Source organism: Etheostoma spectabile, unplaced genomic scaffold, assembly GCF_008692095.1.
Source record: "Etheostoma spectabile isolate EspeVRDwgs_2016 unplaced genomic scaffold, UIUC_Espe_1.0 scaffold00003242, whole genome shotgun sequence".
Lineage (NCBI taxonomy): Eukaryota > Metazoa > Chordata > Actinopteri > Perciformes > Percidae > Etheostoma > Etheostoma spectabile.
In genome coordinates, this window is record NW_022603012.1 from 242,867 (window position 1) to 261,065 (window position 18,199).

The 18,199-nt window shown below is 41.5% G+C and overlaps 1 protein-coding gene across 2 annotated transcripts in view; it reads right to left on the bottom strand.

The window, feature by feature from the left end:
- Positions 1–18,199, bottom strand: part of niban2b (niban apoptosis regulator 2b) — a 63,473-nt gene that overhangs the window by 33,123 nt on the left and 12,151 nt on the right. The window contains exon 1 of one of the 2 annotated variants that reach the window (XM_032507558.1): positions 14,329–14,600. In XM_032507558.1, the coding sequence (XP_032363449.1) occupies positions 14,329–14,383 (55 nt within the window). In that variant the 5' untranslated portion in view covers positions 14,384–14,600. Of the gene's footprint in view, positions 1–14,328; positions 14,601–18,199 lie in introns of those variants that run through there. The other variant, XM_032507559.1, reaches the window with a different exon arrangement.

Below are 18,199 nucleotides of genomic sequence, written 5' to 3' on the forward strand. Positions count from 1 at the left end.
TCCACTGCTCTAGTTGACCAGATATAAATACTGTAGGTCTAAACTAAACTAAGGTTAAGCGCATTGAGAGCAAGAGCATTGTAAATGACGGAAGGCAGACAGATGAGATGACAAAGACCCTTGTGGCTAAAAAGAATGGCGCCTACATTATCTGGGAATACAGGAGAAACAACATTGTGCAAAAGGCTCAAGTGATGTGAACTCGCACAGAGCATGGACAGCGCGTTGACAACATGTTACAATATGCCCTGGCTTGTTCAGTTTTAGTTTATAAGTGAAGTTTCATTTGGTGTTCATGTGCGTCAGTGACCACGTGTAATTGTTATAATTGTATTGTGCAGATATTAGTTAATATTGGTGATTTATACTGTAAAGTTTAGTTCTATCTACCAACTGTTTATGTAACAATTTATTATCAAGTTTAATTAAGTGACAGCCCTTATCTCTGTAGTATGTGTAGCCTACAGAATGGCATTCTTATTTTAGTTTACATTTTTAGGACAAGTTTACCACTGTTTATTTTAAGTAATTATGGAGAGTAATTAGTCTCACTTGAGAGTTTTATATTATGTTAGAACTATAGATAGAGCTATACTGTTACAAATTGTATAAGGAATAATGCCTGTGTGTTTTTTATATATTAAACTTTTCAAAGGATACCCCTGCCTTCCGTGTCCTGACTAGCCACCCCATATTGGTGAATTGTCCTGACCAGTAAAAGCCAGATGTATTACAAACACAGGTAAATGTCCTAAACTGTTCTTATATAGCACTTTCTATTCTCAACGACTACCCAAAGCGTTTTTACATAGTATAGGAACCATTCACACACACATTCATACACTCTCACACATCAGATAAACACTCACACACATTTAAACTCTGATGCAGCAATTCGGGGTTCAGTGTCTTGCTCAAGGACACTTCGACATGGGACTGGAGGGCCAGGGATCGACAACCAACCTTCTGATTGGCAGTAGCCAAAGAAGAAAGACCATCATCAAATCAAGTAGCAGCAACAACAGACATTCAGAGTTTTACAAGTCTAACTCCTTTTGAGAAAACATCCAAGCACCACAAAGAAATAACAGAGTCCATAGCATGTTAAAGGACATGATGCCTATGGATCCAGTGAGAAGAGAGGGTTTTGTGAGTCGGATTAAAGAGCCCCTATTGTACTTTTTGGGATTTCCCCATCATTTAGTATGTTCTATAGTTGTATGTGTATGTAGTACGTATCTGAAGAATAAAAAAAACAAAACACATTTCACTCCAAATGGAGCTCCCTCTCCAGACAGCACCTTTTCTCAACTCGCATCGCACACATTCCTGTTTGAAAATCCTCAATTAGTGAGGTCATTCAGAAAGCAGCCCTGTTTTCTTATATTTGCTGCCAATAGACCTTTTTCACAGCAGATAATTTGACTTGTCATAGTAGGAAAAGCACAGCTGAAATTGATAATCTTAACGATCAATTCCATCAAGTGTCCAAGTAATTTCAGTGAGTCAACACGCACAATACCAGGGCCTCTCCCAACTAGAATGCAGCCATAAGTAATGGATTTGAATACACTTGTGCATTTCCTACTATGACATGTCAACATGTCTGCAGTGAAAAAGGTCTATAGGTGCTGCCTGAGCAAGCACAGTGGCTTGTGTGAAGCTGACCAATCAGAGCAGACTGGGTTTTTCCGGTAGACGGGCCAAGGTCTCCGTGGTTTCACCCTGGACCTTAGAGTTCAATTTTTTTAATTGCAAACCTAACACAACCTGCGCCCTTTCTTTACTTTGACACTTTTCTGGTTGATTTACCCTAATCCATTGCTCTAATTTACAGTTTTAATAAATATTTATTAGGACTGGGCAAGTTAACGCGTTATCGCTTTATCTAATTAATTAATTAACGCCGACAATTGTTTTATCGCATGTTAACGCAGTTGTTATTATTTCTTTATTATTGTAAAATTTCGTTGCTCACAGGCTTTGTCAATACTGCAAAGTTGAATTTTCTTATCACCGGAGTACTTCCAGTCTGAAATATCACCTTGACAGTTGATACCAGCAAATCATTCAACGAAACACACAGTGGTGCGAGGCTTCGGCAGGCCACGTTAGATGCAGCGTGTGGGTAAGTAGAGATAAACAAAGGCAAGAGAAGCTAACAAATGCCGTAGCAACGTGGATAGCTACAGACTGCAGGCCCAATAGGGTTATGGAGGACATTGGTCTGAGAATCGCAACAATGTCGGCAGGTGTGAGATTCCCTCAACACCCACCATCAGATTCCAAGTTGTATGAAAAGGAGAGGACTGCAAAAGTGACCACGCTACAACATGTGCCCGCTGTTTCTCTTACTAGGGACTACTGGACTCACTGGGTAACCATGATTATCTCTGAGTTACAGTGCATTGTACTGATGAAAAGTGGGCGCTGCATTCACGTGCTCTGACTGTAATGAAAACAGAGGAGAGACATTATGCTGAAACATGCGTGGGACACTCATTGAAGTTGCACAGCAGAGGAATGTGTCAAATAAAGTCCCCGCATTTAGCACAGATAGTACGAATAGATATGATATATGATCGCTGCTGCGAGCCTTCTGCCTTTTGAACATGTCCCCTGCTTTGCGCACGGTCTCCAGCGTTCTGTCACAGTGTCTCTGCTTAACAGTGCGTTGGACAGTGTCCTTGCGAAGTGCAGAAAAGTTGTGGGGCACTCTAAACCCAGTCCTGCAAGTGCTGCAGAGTTAGAGCAACAGAAGAACGTGGAAAGGAGTCACTTAACAAGCTACACTCTGCGGTGCCCAGCTACATCCTGCTGTGCCTTGTAATGCCCACAGTGCCCTGCTATGCCATGAACTACAAAGAACTGCTACAAACTACTATTTTTTCTATTTTTGTTATTTCCACTAACCCCAACCGGCCCGTCAGACACCGCCTACCAAGAGCCTGGGTCTGACCGACGTTTCTTCCTAAAAGGAAGTTTTTCCTCGCCACTGTCGCACTGTTGCTTGCTCTGGAGGAGACTACTAGAACTGTTGGGTCCTTGTAAATTCTGGAGTGTGGTCTAGATCTACTCTATCTGTAAAGTGTCTCGAGATAACTCTTGTTATGAATTGATACTATAAAGAAAATTGAACTTATGCAACACGTTCCAACCATTCAGCATGATAAATACATTGTTTAAGTTGAGATGTACACTAAATATTTTATTTAACTGCTACTTTATAAACAAAATGCTGGTAGGTTTTTAGAGAACAAATGTTACAGCACTTTCGTTCATATGGCAGAACATTTAAAAAAAATTGCACTATATACACTAAATTTGAATTCATCATTTCATTTTGCAATTAATCAGGGAAATTATCCGGTTAAAACTTTTAAATCGCTGCCCAGCTCTCACTCACACACACACACACACACACACACACACACACACACACACACACACACACACACACACACACACACACACACACACACACACACACACACACACACACACACACACACACACACACACACACACACACACACACACACACACACACACACACACACACACACACACACACACACACACACACACACACACACACACACACTATATTATGTTGTTAAATGTGATATGTTTCTCACATGGAAAAACAAAAAATAAAAAACAATGTTTTTTTGCAGAATACTCAAAGCAGCAGAATTGAGTACACTTTAATAGCTCTTTTATCGCAAGTGCTATTGCTATTACGATATTCCGCGTTCTCATATTGCATATTTTCCTGATATCGTACAGCCCTATTGTTCCTTATTGTCTTTTTTTTCCTGGCTGTAGCCAGATGAAGCTTTACAATTAAAAAACATGTTGTTGGAATGGAATTATGGGTTGCTAGTTTATGGCTAATTGCGGTTCTCCAGCTCTGGCCCCAACGTAGAGCCTACGAGCACCTGTACAGCGACAGGGGGCAGGTTCAAAGAAGAGACCGGTGGCCAACCTAGCAACTTTTTGTAGAAGAGAGATGCCAGTGTTGTCTGGAGAGAGCAAGGTCTCGACGATCCCTCATCAATGCTCACTGCTTGGTACCCGTGGCAGAAATAAGAGCTTTGAGATGGCATTTACAGAGAAGGGACAGAACAACTCACGGTTCAGCCAAGGACAGAGGAGTCAAAGAGCTGTCAAATAAGTGACATGATATGCAGTTTCTGTCATTGACTGAGGAGCAGCAGCAAGCCTACAGGCATGTAATTTAGCGGGCCAGCTTCTTGCATGGCAGCTCCACAACCATCTGTGTGTATGTGAATGGGTGAATTAGAGGCATAAGAGAGGCTTGGCAGATAATTTAACAAAGTGAAACTTATTTCAGCTATTACTGCAGCTACTACTGGACACATTACTACAACCCCCTTTGGCACGAATATGGTAAGCACGTGAAATTGAATCAGTAACATCTGTAGAGATGTCCCCTCTCTCGAATCCAACTGTTGGCCCATATATCCATTATCTGGATAGCCGCTTGCTACACTGGAACACAAACATTGGCCATTGCTTCCAGAAGCTAAATCGTCATCACAAGTCTAAACGAAAAGCAGTTGTACAAGATCTTTGTCTAAAAACATTCTAAATTTGGCACTATAATGATATAAAATTTAAAACTGTCTGATTGAGAAGTACACTAAATTCTGATCTGATCATGCACTTAATGCTAGCTTTTGGTATTTTACAAATGTGCCCCCAGTACTTACAAAATGTAACATTGACACATTTTGAAGCACTGAAATGCATAGTGCTATAGACACATTTAAAATGCATAGTGCTATAGACACATTTCAAATCAGTACCCCAAAAAAAATGTATGTATAAATGTAAAAATGTTATCAATTATCAACACTAAATTCCATCCCAAGAGCGAATTTGGTGAGTACTGGGATTCTCAGACATTAATGCACAATTAACTCAACCTTTTGGGTGGGAGGAGCTGGAGCACTGCTGGATGAGTGCATCAAGGGAGGGGGACCAGAAACCTCAAGGGCTGACTCATTAAATACACGCAGTCAACAGCAACAATGCAATCATCTTAGACAGACAGCACTAAGCAATGATAACGATCATGTCTACACAAGAGAAAGCTTGTGTGTGAGTTGCAAACACCCCAAACTCCCGCTTCCCTTACCTCGCATAAGAAACAGCAATGAATACTTAGTTTAAATGATGACATTTAGCTTCACTATTGTGTCCTGTTTAAAACGCTCTTTCAGACAGTTTCCTGGCCCGACTGACATACTACTACACTACTGATATTTGTGACTAGTGCCATGCTGCCAGACTTTGAAAACGTTACCGGCTGAACCTTAAGCTTTAGAGTCAACCATCTGGCAAGACAGGCAGCAACTGCTTCAAAGTGTTTGCTTTGAAAAACAACATGGTTGATATGCTACTTTTGGAAAAGTCACTCCCCTATTTGACTGTCCAAGCTGCATTGGACACATCAGCAAATTGAATACAATATTTCCACTGACTATCCACTTTCAGACTTAGCACATCCCTGATTAGGACGATTTCATAGCCAAAAGAAAAAAAAGTTCTAACAAAAGTGCCAGCTCACAACAATGTGAAGATGTGTTATGATTACTTAGGTATTTCTTTAGGTATTTGGCATGCATGTTTAAACTCCTGTAAGTGAAATTCTATTGATAGTGTGAGGGTGTCTTTATCAACCATTAGTCAAGGACTAGGGGTGGATTATATATCAAACTGTGGACATAAAAATGTAAGGACAGAAGTAAAGGGGGCGCAGCTCTAGAGCTGATGCCAAGATTCACCTGTGTTTGTTTCTGTCCGTTTTGTCAGAGTTTCTTGTGGATTATATGTCACTGAAGGGACTTTACATTTCATGTATAATGAAGACAAACTCTGGTGTGTTGCTGTAGTTGGCCTTGTGTCTTTATGTACTGAAGGGAGAGGAATCCACGGTAAAAGCCATGGTGTCCTTACCTATACACGTGAGTGCCTGCTGTCGCTTAGACCTCCAGTAATGCCAGATTTGCAAGGGGACATACTGGATAACTACCACCAACTGAAAAGAGCCACAAGGCCTACGCAAAGCCAGTTTGGTCAGATGACCATTATTTTGACCTATGTATCAGGGCCTGACTTTGAGGGGGCAGCAACCAAAATCGCAGAGAGCTACAATAGCACCCTTACCCGATAAGATGATCTGCCAGTACTTGTGCTTGGAGACCTTAACTCTTGCAATCTGTTGAGTCACCTACCTACATTACAACAATACGAGGACTGCCCCACCCGTCAGAAAAGCACACTGGACAAATGCTTCAGCACTATACAGGATGCCTGTAAAGCCATCTGTACGCAAGCCTTAGGAGAATCTGACCACTACGTGGTACATCTACTCCCTCCATATACGCTAAAACTGAAACGGGAAACGCCACTAACTAAGGATATCCAACTTTGGACTGACAATAGCAAAGAGGAGCTGAGAAACTGTCTGGAAGATACTGACTGCCAGATCTTATTTGACGCCTGTGATAATTCACATGAACTACCGGACACCATTACAGTGTATATTATGTTTTGCAAGAAAAATATCCACACAAAAAAAGTTACAATTTCCACAAATAATAAATTGAGGATAACTAGCGACCTAAAGGAATGTTAAAAAAAATGTGCCTTCTCTAATGGTAAGACAGAGCTTGTTAGGGAAAAGAGAGGTGATCTGAGAAGTTAACCAAAGAAGACTAAAGCAGAGTACAAATACAAGGTAGAGAAACATTTTTGTTTAGGCAATGCTAAAAAAGCATGGGAAGGGTTAAATCAGATGATGGGCAGAGAACTGAAACAGAAATGCTCACTATCTTTCACTTTTACCATCTTTTGCAAATTACTTAAATGTGTTTTAAAGTCATTTTGATAAGATAAACTTCCGTATTAAGTGTGATGAAGTGTGTAACTCTGTCCAAGAATGTGTTTCAATTACACTTACTGAATATGAAATAGCCTCAAGTCTAGCGTACATTAAACCCAACAAGGCCCCAGGACAGGATGGCCTTAGAGAGTGTTTAAAGTCTGTTCCTATAAACTAAGGAGTCCTAACTAAGAATTACTATGTACAGTTCCTAAATCATTTAACATCAACCAATCAACATTGTACCCATTCCAACAAATATCTGGAGCCGTAGAATTAAATGATTTTAGACCCATTGCATCCTATGTAAATGCATGCAAAGAGTTGTACGCAAACATCTACTGTATCCAGGTCTTTAGACCAGCTGCAATTTTTGTTTATAAAGGCCAGAGGGGTACAGATGATGCTACTGTAATCTTGTTTGATACCATTTATAATAAAGTATATGTGAGATTTAGAGGTAAGAACATATTAAGTAGTAGCATGAGCTAGCGGACTCTTTGCTGTGCTGCAGCTCGCTACCAGTCTAATTGTCCAGCTGTCACCTCTAATGATACTACCATGTGGTCTTCCATTGCTGTGGTAATCTAATCAAACTTGCCATACACAGCAGCTTGTCTTATCACGGACATCAGTTCAACAGCTTCAGCATGTCTTGATCAGAGTTGAGACCAGACCTCTATTTAATAGACGCACAAAACAGTCCCCCTGCCCCCCTCCTCATTTCTCAACAGTGCCTCAACAAAAACATTCCACTGAGATGGACCCACAGGCTGACTCATAAATTTAGACTGTTCTTGTTAGAACTGAAGCAAGAGGGGCGGTGCTTGTGTAAAGATCTAGACCACCAAATGAGTGCAGATTTAAAACAAGCTTACTGGGTTAATTAGAGGCAGGGCAGGACATTTAATTCAAACTTATCTCTGAAGCAGTTTTTCAGAGAGCACGTTAGCCAAGAGGCTTTTTCCTGGCTGAGAAAGTGCTGATTAGTATGTGATCCAAACTAGAGCTGCGAAGGTTAAATTGATCAATATAATCATTGACTATTACATTAATCTGCCACTATTTTGATAAATCCATTAATCAGTTTGAGTAATTTTTTTTTAAAAGAGTACAATTCTGATTCCAGTTCTTTAAATGTGAATAATTTCTAGTTTCTTTATTCTATTTCTTTACAAGACATTTGAGGACGTTGTCTTGGGCTTTGGGAAACACTACACCATTTCTCACCATTTTATAAATCAAACAACTAATAGATTAAATCAAGAAAATAAATCAGCAGATTAATTGACAATGAAAATAATCGTTAGTTGCAGTCCTAATCCTAACTAACTCTGAGGCATATAAAGTACATACAACATACTTAAAGTAATTAAAAAGAACCCTTATGAACATTAGGTTTACACAACATACATGATAATGACAATTAACAGACCTCTCAGGCATATTAAAGCCTTATATTATGCTTATATTTACATGCTCAGGTGTTTAGCTTTTTCTACTAAATCACAAAAAACAGATGTAAATCACTTCTAACTAATAGAAATTACCTGACAATACACAGACATCTTTTTTTAAATATATATCTCACATGAAAATTTAACTTTTTGGAACTAGAATACTAATATTTTTTAGTCCATAGATGGTGGAGTTGAGTTATCCTGTGAATTACAATTACTATTGTACAAACAGCAACTATTAACCTGCATTCAATTAATGTGTAGATAACCAAACTAGCAAACTCAGTACATGTGTTTCTCTTGACAGTGCTGGTCTCCAATCAACAACATCAGCGTCAACCTCCACAAAACAGATTCATATTTCCCAATTAACATTCAAATCTTGTGCCTCATTTCATTTACCCATAACATAATGAGATAGTGAGTGTACTGCAAAATATTAGTGATGATGGTTGACTTTTGGTGCATTCACGAAATATTTACACCATCAGAGCAGTCTGGTAAGATCCGAAATTACCTAACTTACTTACTACAATGTATGTATATAATGCTATTACGTAGCCTTTAAAACCGGGAAAAGACAACACGTGTCATATTGCGGCATGATATATCTAGCTTCATCTCGAGATATACTGTGTATATATATTATATATGAGAGAGAGAGAGATAAAAGATAGATACTTTGAGGTGCCAGGTGCAAAATTAAACACTAAACGTAGATGTAGACAGAAATTACCTATGTGAATATAGCCTTAATTATGGAAGTGAAAACTGAAGAATCTAGGCTTTTTTTGGCTACTCTAAGTTCCCCTTTTTCTGGGTTTCATTGTGAGGTTACCTCACCAGAAACATTCTGTGGCTGTGTTTAAGGTTTTCCTCATAAGATCATTTCAGACCTCCTCTGCCTCCAACAGAAGAGTGTGCATGTGTGCGTGTGTGCGTGTGCGTGTGTACTGTGGGGTCCCAGCAGCGAGTATTTCCGCAATTTGAACTTTACAACAAGCCTCTCTGTGCTGAGCAGGGTGTGTGTTGAAGGTGATAATGCCACACCCTGCTAGGCCACAGAGAGTCGGTCTGTTGTCCACCTAACACTCCCTCCAGAGCGTAAAGATTTAACAGAGGCAGGTAAAAACACTCCACATTAGGATTTCCTGTTTTCTGGCCCCTCACCAAATGACCAAGTTAGCACTGCTCTGTGCATTTTATGACGTTTGGGTGCCGCTATTAGATTTTACAAATAACAACTTGCTCAGAACACGGGTTCCCAACCTATGGGCCAGGACCCTCCAAGGTGTTCCAAAATAAATCTGAGAGGTCTTAAGTTGATTAAAAGAAGAAAAAAGAAAGGACATTCTGTTCTATTCTTTACTCTAATAATAGTGTTACATTACTAGTTTCTCCTTATTAGATTTATTTACCCATTTTGTGTATCTGATAATATGTTGAGTAATGAGTAATAAGACTTTATGAATGTATGCTGAATGAATGTATTTTTTTGCATATACGTGCATTTGTGCGAGTGAGTGTGTTGGCGTTCAAATGACATACTGCAGTAAAAAACAGCTTCTCCATTCGTCAGCTATGCATGCATAGGCCTGACTAGAATACACTCGTACACTCATGCCAGTTTCCAAAGAGGAAATGAGAGGTTTGCCAAGTGATCAAGGTCAGATCCACATTACACACCCCCACATCTCCCTCCAAAGCTGACGTCACGCTAGAGGTTTTGAGGGAAGTAGAACACGCGGCTAGCTGGTTACATATGACTCAGCTCAGGGATTCAAGAGAACAGTTATTCTTATCAGCAGCCAAAGCAAGGCTTTCCCAACAGTGAGGTGACAACAGATAGGTGTGGCCCATTCATCAACTTGAATAAACAGGGCACAGAGTGATGAAGCTATCTATGAACATGATTAACTCAACTCTCATGAGGAGTCACTGGCACAGTGGTTTATTCCCTTCTCAATCCATCAGGAATTAACAAAAAGAGCACATATGTGAATGTGTGTGTAGGAACTGCCTTAATGATAAATCCAGGCCCTTTCCTTAAAGCCAGACCGGCACTGGGCATGTCTTGGCAGCAGAGAGTGTGTGGCACTAGCTGTACAGCTCAAGGCCTGTAAGAGGTTTTTCTCCGGCCCCACAGACACACTTTTTCATGCATTCCTCAGATTCCACATCTGAAACATGTGTGTGCCTCACTCTGAACTGGCCACTGAAGTCATTAACAATAAAGATGGCGCTCAGCCTGTGTTATAAAACTTTATGCAGAAAGTCAATGCAACAAAGAAAGGTTAATGGATCTGCAGGCTCTAGAAAGACCAACAGGCCATCACTTGAAGTGGTATCAAAAGGGGGATTTCATTATTGCATTTGTGGTTTTCATTGGCTCGCAAAGCCAGGAGAAACATTTGCAAAAAGACGATGTAGTCTGCCATTATCAATGGCGTTTGCATTTCCGGGGGAAGCTGAGACTTATGACGACGTGTACAAAAGACGTAACAACTTAGTTTTCTGGGTTAGCTAACAGGTTTGGAGAAGGTTTGCAAGTTGAACCAACTGCAAAACAGAACGAGAACTAGGTTTTCCTTGGTGGAAACGGGGTAAAATGTGTCTGGGGCCAAAGGGCAGTTACCGGCTTTGGCCAGTTGGTGATCAGTCCTTGTGGCTGGCTATCAAACCAGTGTTTCCCCTAAGTTGACAGCTTCAGACTGGTGGGGGTGGGTGAATATACCAACCCACCAAACTCTGTTCTCAACTTGGTAGCACCAAAAGTGTTGTGTACAAAAGCTGACATCAAATATGCAAATTCATAGTATTCTTACATGCTCTTTGATAATATAGTTTATAATTATAAAACATTTTAGGCAAACTTCTAGTGGGGTCTTCAGATTGCATTCTTGAGTTAAAAATAAACTTCACATTTTGCTTCTTTTGCTTAATGAAAACGAGACGAGAAACGTTTACATTCAAACTAGCAACTAAATGATTATTGCAACATGCTCGTGTTCACAATGTGCCTTTGCCAATTAGAACTACACACAAAGTGCAACCGATAACCAAAGTGTCGGACAAACTGAAACACTGACCCAACAATAGCGCTACATGAAAGTGGATGACCAAAGTCTGTGGAATTCAACTCCTGGAGACTAAGGATTTCTGTACAAAATTCTGTGGCTATCCATTTAATATTGTTGAGATATTTCCGTCTGGACTAAACATAACATCAGTACAAATATCGTGCAGCGCTAGTACTGTAAAATTCCAAATTATATCTAAAAAGTAAGTCTAAGAGGAGCAGCTTTACCCCACTGGTTCCACACTTATTAATAGGAAGGAGTCAGAGATAGAGCTACGATCATGCCCAAAGAAAATCAGACCTGACCCTACATGAATGAGCATTCCAAACCTGCAAGAGCACAAACCACAGCAACAGTTTTGGCCCCAGGCCTTGTTAAAAACCTGATTTTCCACTGTAAATGTTTAATTAGATTAAAATGAATATTACCAAAGTAAGTGGTATGGCCCGCTCTACCAATGTGCTTTATTATCCATCCGTAGGTTGAATAGATGGCGGTGAGACAGAAGTACACAGTCCATACATTACTCATGACATTACAGACTGCAGGGTCTACAAGTATGCATTTAACATAACATGTTCAGCATAACAAACCAAAAATTACAAATTTGTCTGAACCCGACCCATTTCAAGCATGTGGGAATTTTGATTCATTACAGCGTGGCCCAGCCCAAAACCAACCCAGTCGGGCCCAACTAAGTTCAGCAGAGAATCAAAGCTCTCGTTAGAATCGCAAAGTGGTTCACATACTCTTGACATATCAAAGGCTGGACCACTGCTTACATACCCACTGAGAATGAGCATTTCATGTTCTGTCCTCCACACACTGTACTGGGCCTTATCTGATCAAGTCAACTCTGCTGAACATATGACTTCACTTACCAATGAAAAAGTTCTAGCAGGCCAAATGCTCATTTATAAGAGATGAAACTGATAGGAGGGCAGCCTCTATTTTTTAGGGTCCTTTTCCTATCTTAATTTGATGAGTAAAAGAGTGAAAATGGCTAGGAACTACCAGTCATTTTGGCTGCTATTTATACATTAATTTCCCACTTTGCCTATTAAAGTGACACAGTTCAACAACTCAAGATATCAGGGAAAAAGCTATATACATCTATTATTTAAGGTGAGAGCAAGCCCAAATAACCATAGCAGTGAAGTTAACGTGGGATATTCTTGGTTAATACAATGTGATTAAGTCAATAAAGGATGGGGCTGGTGGATGCAGCTCCAACCACATTTCAAAGATATCAGGCTACCTGACAACCGTCGCCTTTAGCTAAATGAAGTATAGAAGCCAATACGCCAAAATGAGAAAATATTTGACAGAAGATTAATCTGAAACAATTTTAATAATCAATTACTGGTTTTAAGTCATTTTTTCAAGCAGAAATGGTTAGTTACAGGCCCTAAACTTTCTGCTTTGCTTTGAAAAATGCAACAAATATTGAATATCTTCGGGTTTTGAAATGTTGGTCCGACAAAATAAGACATTTGCAAACCGTTTTATTTAGAAAATTGTGAAAAATGTGTTAGAAGTACACTGATCCCTCTGGGGGAAATACAATTTCACACACTCTCCTTCACTCTCTCATCTCACTCACAACACACAACACACACACACCACACACACACACACACACACACACACACACACACACACACACACACACACACACACACACACACACACACACACACACACACACACACAACACCACACACACACACACACACACACACACACACACACACACACACACACACACACACACACACACACGAGAGAGATGCCAGAGTGATGGGGCTGCAAATTAATTAGGGATTCAGTGCCTAGCTAAAGGGCACCATGGCAGTGCCCAGAAGGTGAACGGAGGGTGGCTACTGTCACTCCTATTGTCAGTGTCATTCTTTTCAATTTTAGCTTCTCAATGTGAAAATGTGCTGCTTTTCTCCATTTAAAATCATTGGGAATTGAATAACTTTTGGTTTAAAAATGTTTGTCTAACACGGAGGTCACATTGGGTTTTTTGGATATTGTGCAGGGACATTTTTCTTCTTCTTTTTTTTAGCAAATTCTGACATTTTATGGCCAATATATAGATCAAACAATTAATCAAGAAACTAATAGGCAGATTTATTATTCATACAAAATAACCATTCATTATAACCCTAAAGCCAACAGAAGAACTTAGATCCTATACAAATAACTGAAATCATATATTTCAATAGGTAACACATCCTGCAAACATTATTGATACTAAAGTAACACTGCAGAAGACAAGAAACAGCTATGGGCCTAATCATTCAGACATGTAGCTACTATATAGGTCAAGTCAACAGTACTCTTTCTACAAATTTGTAGAGCAGATTCGTTTCAAATTCGAATTAAAATGCTCTTAGTAAAGTGATTTAAGACAACGCATTGGTTGGTGGGGGGGCTTTAAGGACATGAACTTGCTTTAAAAAGGAGTACCAAGCTCTACCAACATTTCATTAGGCTAAACAAAAGATTTTTATACTTGTTTTTAGGTCTCTCGAAATTGTTTGGCTGGATTGGTCAGACTTATGACCCACAGGGTAAAGTTCCTGTCAACTGCCACCCCGTCCACACGTCAGTAGCCTACCTTACGTTTGTTGCAACAGTAGATCAATTTTGATAACACATGCGATTAAATCACTCTAGAAAATATATATCTAGTGAGCAAAAATAGCAGGCTAAGGAGTAGCCTACCCGAGTCACACTAACATCCTGGAAAAATGTCTTCCATTCTAATTGATCTACTTAGGCTAAGGAGAATGTTCAGTGGCCGCTGGGCAAACACGTAGGCTACATAACCGCACCTACCGACAAACCTCCACAAAACGCTCCTCACCTGTGATCATCTCCCGCTTGGCTTCATCCAGGTGACTGGAAATCACGTCCCCCATGGTGGATGAAACTCAAAAACCCCGATTGGCTCAACTGATCTATAGCCTAACTAACGTAGCCTGATTAAAACAAACGCAGGCAACCAGTTCAGAGTAACTCAAACTCCTGAAGAACTCTTTCACCTCCTCTCCGACATAACCTGAGCTGACTGAAGTTTGGAAAAGAGACGGGCGGTAGGTTGTGGAAAGAAAAAATGTTAGCCAAGTGACACACTACGCTACTGACGGCGACTTCTCGGAGAGACACACCCTCCTGTAATGTAGGGGAAGCACCCCCACCTTCCAGCGGCGGTGCGTTCACATCATGTTGGGAAAATGAGGATGTGTAACCCAGCGCAGTGGATATGGGTCTGGAAATGCGATTATTCCACAATTTACCGAACTCAGAAGATACATAGTTTGAATTATTAGGGTCCGATGCACCAGAAGCGGCGGAGGCCCTATTGAAAAGTGAAGGAATTATTATTCATTTTTCTTCCGGCAAATTAATCGCCTTTTTGAGGGACTCAACCAGGAGCGGTTTTGGGCAAAGGGTTAAGAAGGGTAGCCGCCCGGGTGGCATTTTTCACATGACATATGGGGAGGGGCAGCACGAGCACCTTAAAAAATCCCCGAAGCGGGTTCCTACTGTAGCCTATTATGTATCATTTCACTGTGTGGGGAATTGGCATATTTGCGCCCCGTGCAGCTGCACACGCCCTGCATGCTGAGAAGATGCCATGCACAGAGCTGTGTGAGAAGGGGAGGGGGGAGGGAGGGGGACATGTCACCTGTGGGTCGAAAGGTTTGATGCATAGGCACCAACACCGTGGGTAATAGCGGAGAAAGATGATCGCACTTACATGTCAGTAAAACTTGTCATCTCCAGATCCATCTGTGGGCTATAGTTTGAGAGAGGCGCTGTTCTGAGTTGAAAGTTCGCCTGGGCTACTTTAGGGCGTTATTATCGAGTTAATAGGTCGTGTGTGTTCGTGTCAGCCACTGTCCATTCTGAAATGGAAACATTTTTTGACTAGCCGACTTTGTTCTAAAGGGCGTGCGCCCGTGAGCGCCCACGGAGGAAAACGACGGAGCCGATGTGGCTGGGTCACATAGCCTCCTTGAGCTTATCACTTTTATCCATGATAAGGAGCTATCAGAGATGTACCCGACTTTAGGACTGCTCTCAGGATTGCACTCAGCCTGCCATTCACTGTGGTTCGGTAGTGGCGGCGCCAGGCATTTCTTTTTGCCGGGGCTCTTTATGCTCAACATTTCACTAATGTGCTGTATTTATGTGCTGTATTTATATAGCGCTTTTCTAGTCTTAACGACTACTCAAAGCGCTTTTACATCTACAGGATACATTCACCATTCACACACATTCATACACTGTGGCCGGGGCTGCCGTACAAGGTGCCACCTGCTCATCAGATATACACTCATACACATTCACACACCAATGCACAGCACCGGGGGCAACTCGGGTTTCAGTGTCTTGCCCAAGGACACTTCGACATGGGACTGCAGGGCAAGGGATCGAACCACCAACCTTCCGATTGGCAGGCAACCGCTATACCACTGAGCCACAGCCACTAAGGTTTCTCTGAAATACACACATAAACACACATTCATACTTGCACACATGGTAACAAAAATGTAACGTTTTTTATATCTGTAGTAGGCCTATCAAAATAAGCCACTGAACCTCTTTCAAACACGTTTTCAGGCTATAAATAAACCAATATCCTGTGCGCTGTATAACTTTGGAAATGGTGATCCATTTATTCAGTTCTGTAAAACACATTTTCACCGTAGGCCTAATGTTCTGCTAGACAGAGATAAGAGAGAAGTTCTTGCATAGACCCGTATATGATGAATCAATAGGCTACCCACTGTGTGCAACCCCCTGGTCCGATGTCATTCCCAGCAGTGGAGACGGGTATGGCTGCAGCCTGGAGCGTCCCTTGTCATCCGTCCCGTCTCATACGGTCTCGTCTCATGCGGAGGTGTGTCCAACGGTAAATCCAGAGGGTCAAAATTACGATATCGCGAATAATTTTCCAGACGAGGTCACGGGTAAATTCGTGACCACATTTGTTGCAATCAATTGAAAAACGTTAATAACTGTTAAAGTAACAATTTTGCCATAGCCTACATGTAGTTTGCTCATTTCTGAATTTATGGTTGGTTGTGTTGTTCCATATTAACGTAGCCATATCTTTTGAAACCTGCATCAGCGACGCAGCCGTTTCTGCCAACTAACAGCCGGACCTCCTGTGGAGGGATAACAATCCACGATCTGCACACACAACAAGACTACAAAAATAAAACATGTTGTACGCTTTCCAAGACTTTTTGAATGTAGGCTAGGCTATATTCTATATTGTTTTCACACTTCACTGGGACATTGCTGCAAATACAACTGCTCATCAGCATGGCGAGAGCGACTGTCAGCCTCGGCTGTCGGGTCTCTGGGACCCGGGACAGAATGTTGTCGGGTCTCTTGGACCCGGGACAGAAGGCTGTCAGGTGTCTGGGACCCGGGGAAGAACGCGGTCGTATTTTTCTACTAGCCTACCGCGGCCTCGGCTGTCGGGTCTCTGAGACCCGGGGCAGAATGCGGTTCTATTTTTCTACTACCGCGGCATCGGCCTTCGGGTCTCTGGGACCCGTCCTGCATTCGACGAGATGGGTTTGGCTGCAGCCTGGAGCGTCCCATGTCATCCGTCCCGTCTCATGCGGTCCCGTCTCATGCTGAGGTGTGTCCAACGGCAAATTCAGAGGGGCAAAAATACGAAATCGTGAATAATTTTCCAGATGGAGTCACGGGTAAATTCGTGACCACATTTGTTACTATCAATTGAAAAACGTTAATAACTGTTAAAGTAACAATTTTGCCATATAGTTTGCTCATTTTTGATTATGGTTGTATTGTTCCATATAACGTTGCTACATCTGATGAAACCTGCATCAGCGTCGCAGGTTTCTGCCAACTAACGGCAGCATTTCCTGAAGAGAAATCCACGATCTGCACACACAACAACAAGACTACAACAATAAACATGTTACACTCTTTCCAAGACTTTTTAATTTTATATTCTATAGGCTATTGTTTTCACACTTCACCGGGACATTGCTGCAAATACAACTGCTTATCAGCATGGCGAGAGCATTCGACTGCTATAGCTCTACCAGCACTGGCTCGGCTGTCGGGTCTCTGGGACCCGGGGCAGAATGCTGTCGGGTCTCTGGGACCCGGGGCAGGATGCTGTTGGGTCTCCGGGACCCGGGGCAGAACGCGGTTGTATTTACCGCGGCCTCGGCTGTCGGGTCTCTGGGACCCGGGGCAGAATGCTGTCGGGTCTCTGAGACCCGGGGCAGAACGCTGTTGTATTTTTATACTACCGCGGCCTCGGCCTTCGGGTCCCTGGGACCCGTCCTGCATTCGACTGCGTATCTCTGCTGCCACGGCCTTGGGCTAGAATGCGATTGAAGTTTTCTTACACTTCCGCCAGCGGTTCTATTGTATTTTGTGTTGTAGCCTATTGTATGAAAGGGGGGAAAAAATTAAAAACAAAACCAAATGCTTGACCTTTGTCGGGAGAGAAATTCCTTCTATAGCTGCAACTTGGGAGAGGGAATTTTTTAGTTTGTCTGTAGTCTGAATTTATTTTAGAGACGGACAAATATTTTTAAATATTAAAAAAATATATATATATTTCATTCATTAGCATGATAGTTGATGTGAGCTTTTACTTTGAAAAGTAAGAGAGGTGCAGTATTTTTTTCCAGATGCAAGCTCTTATTTTGAAAAGTAGAAACTCAGAGATGGCT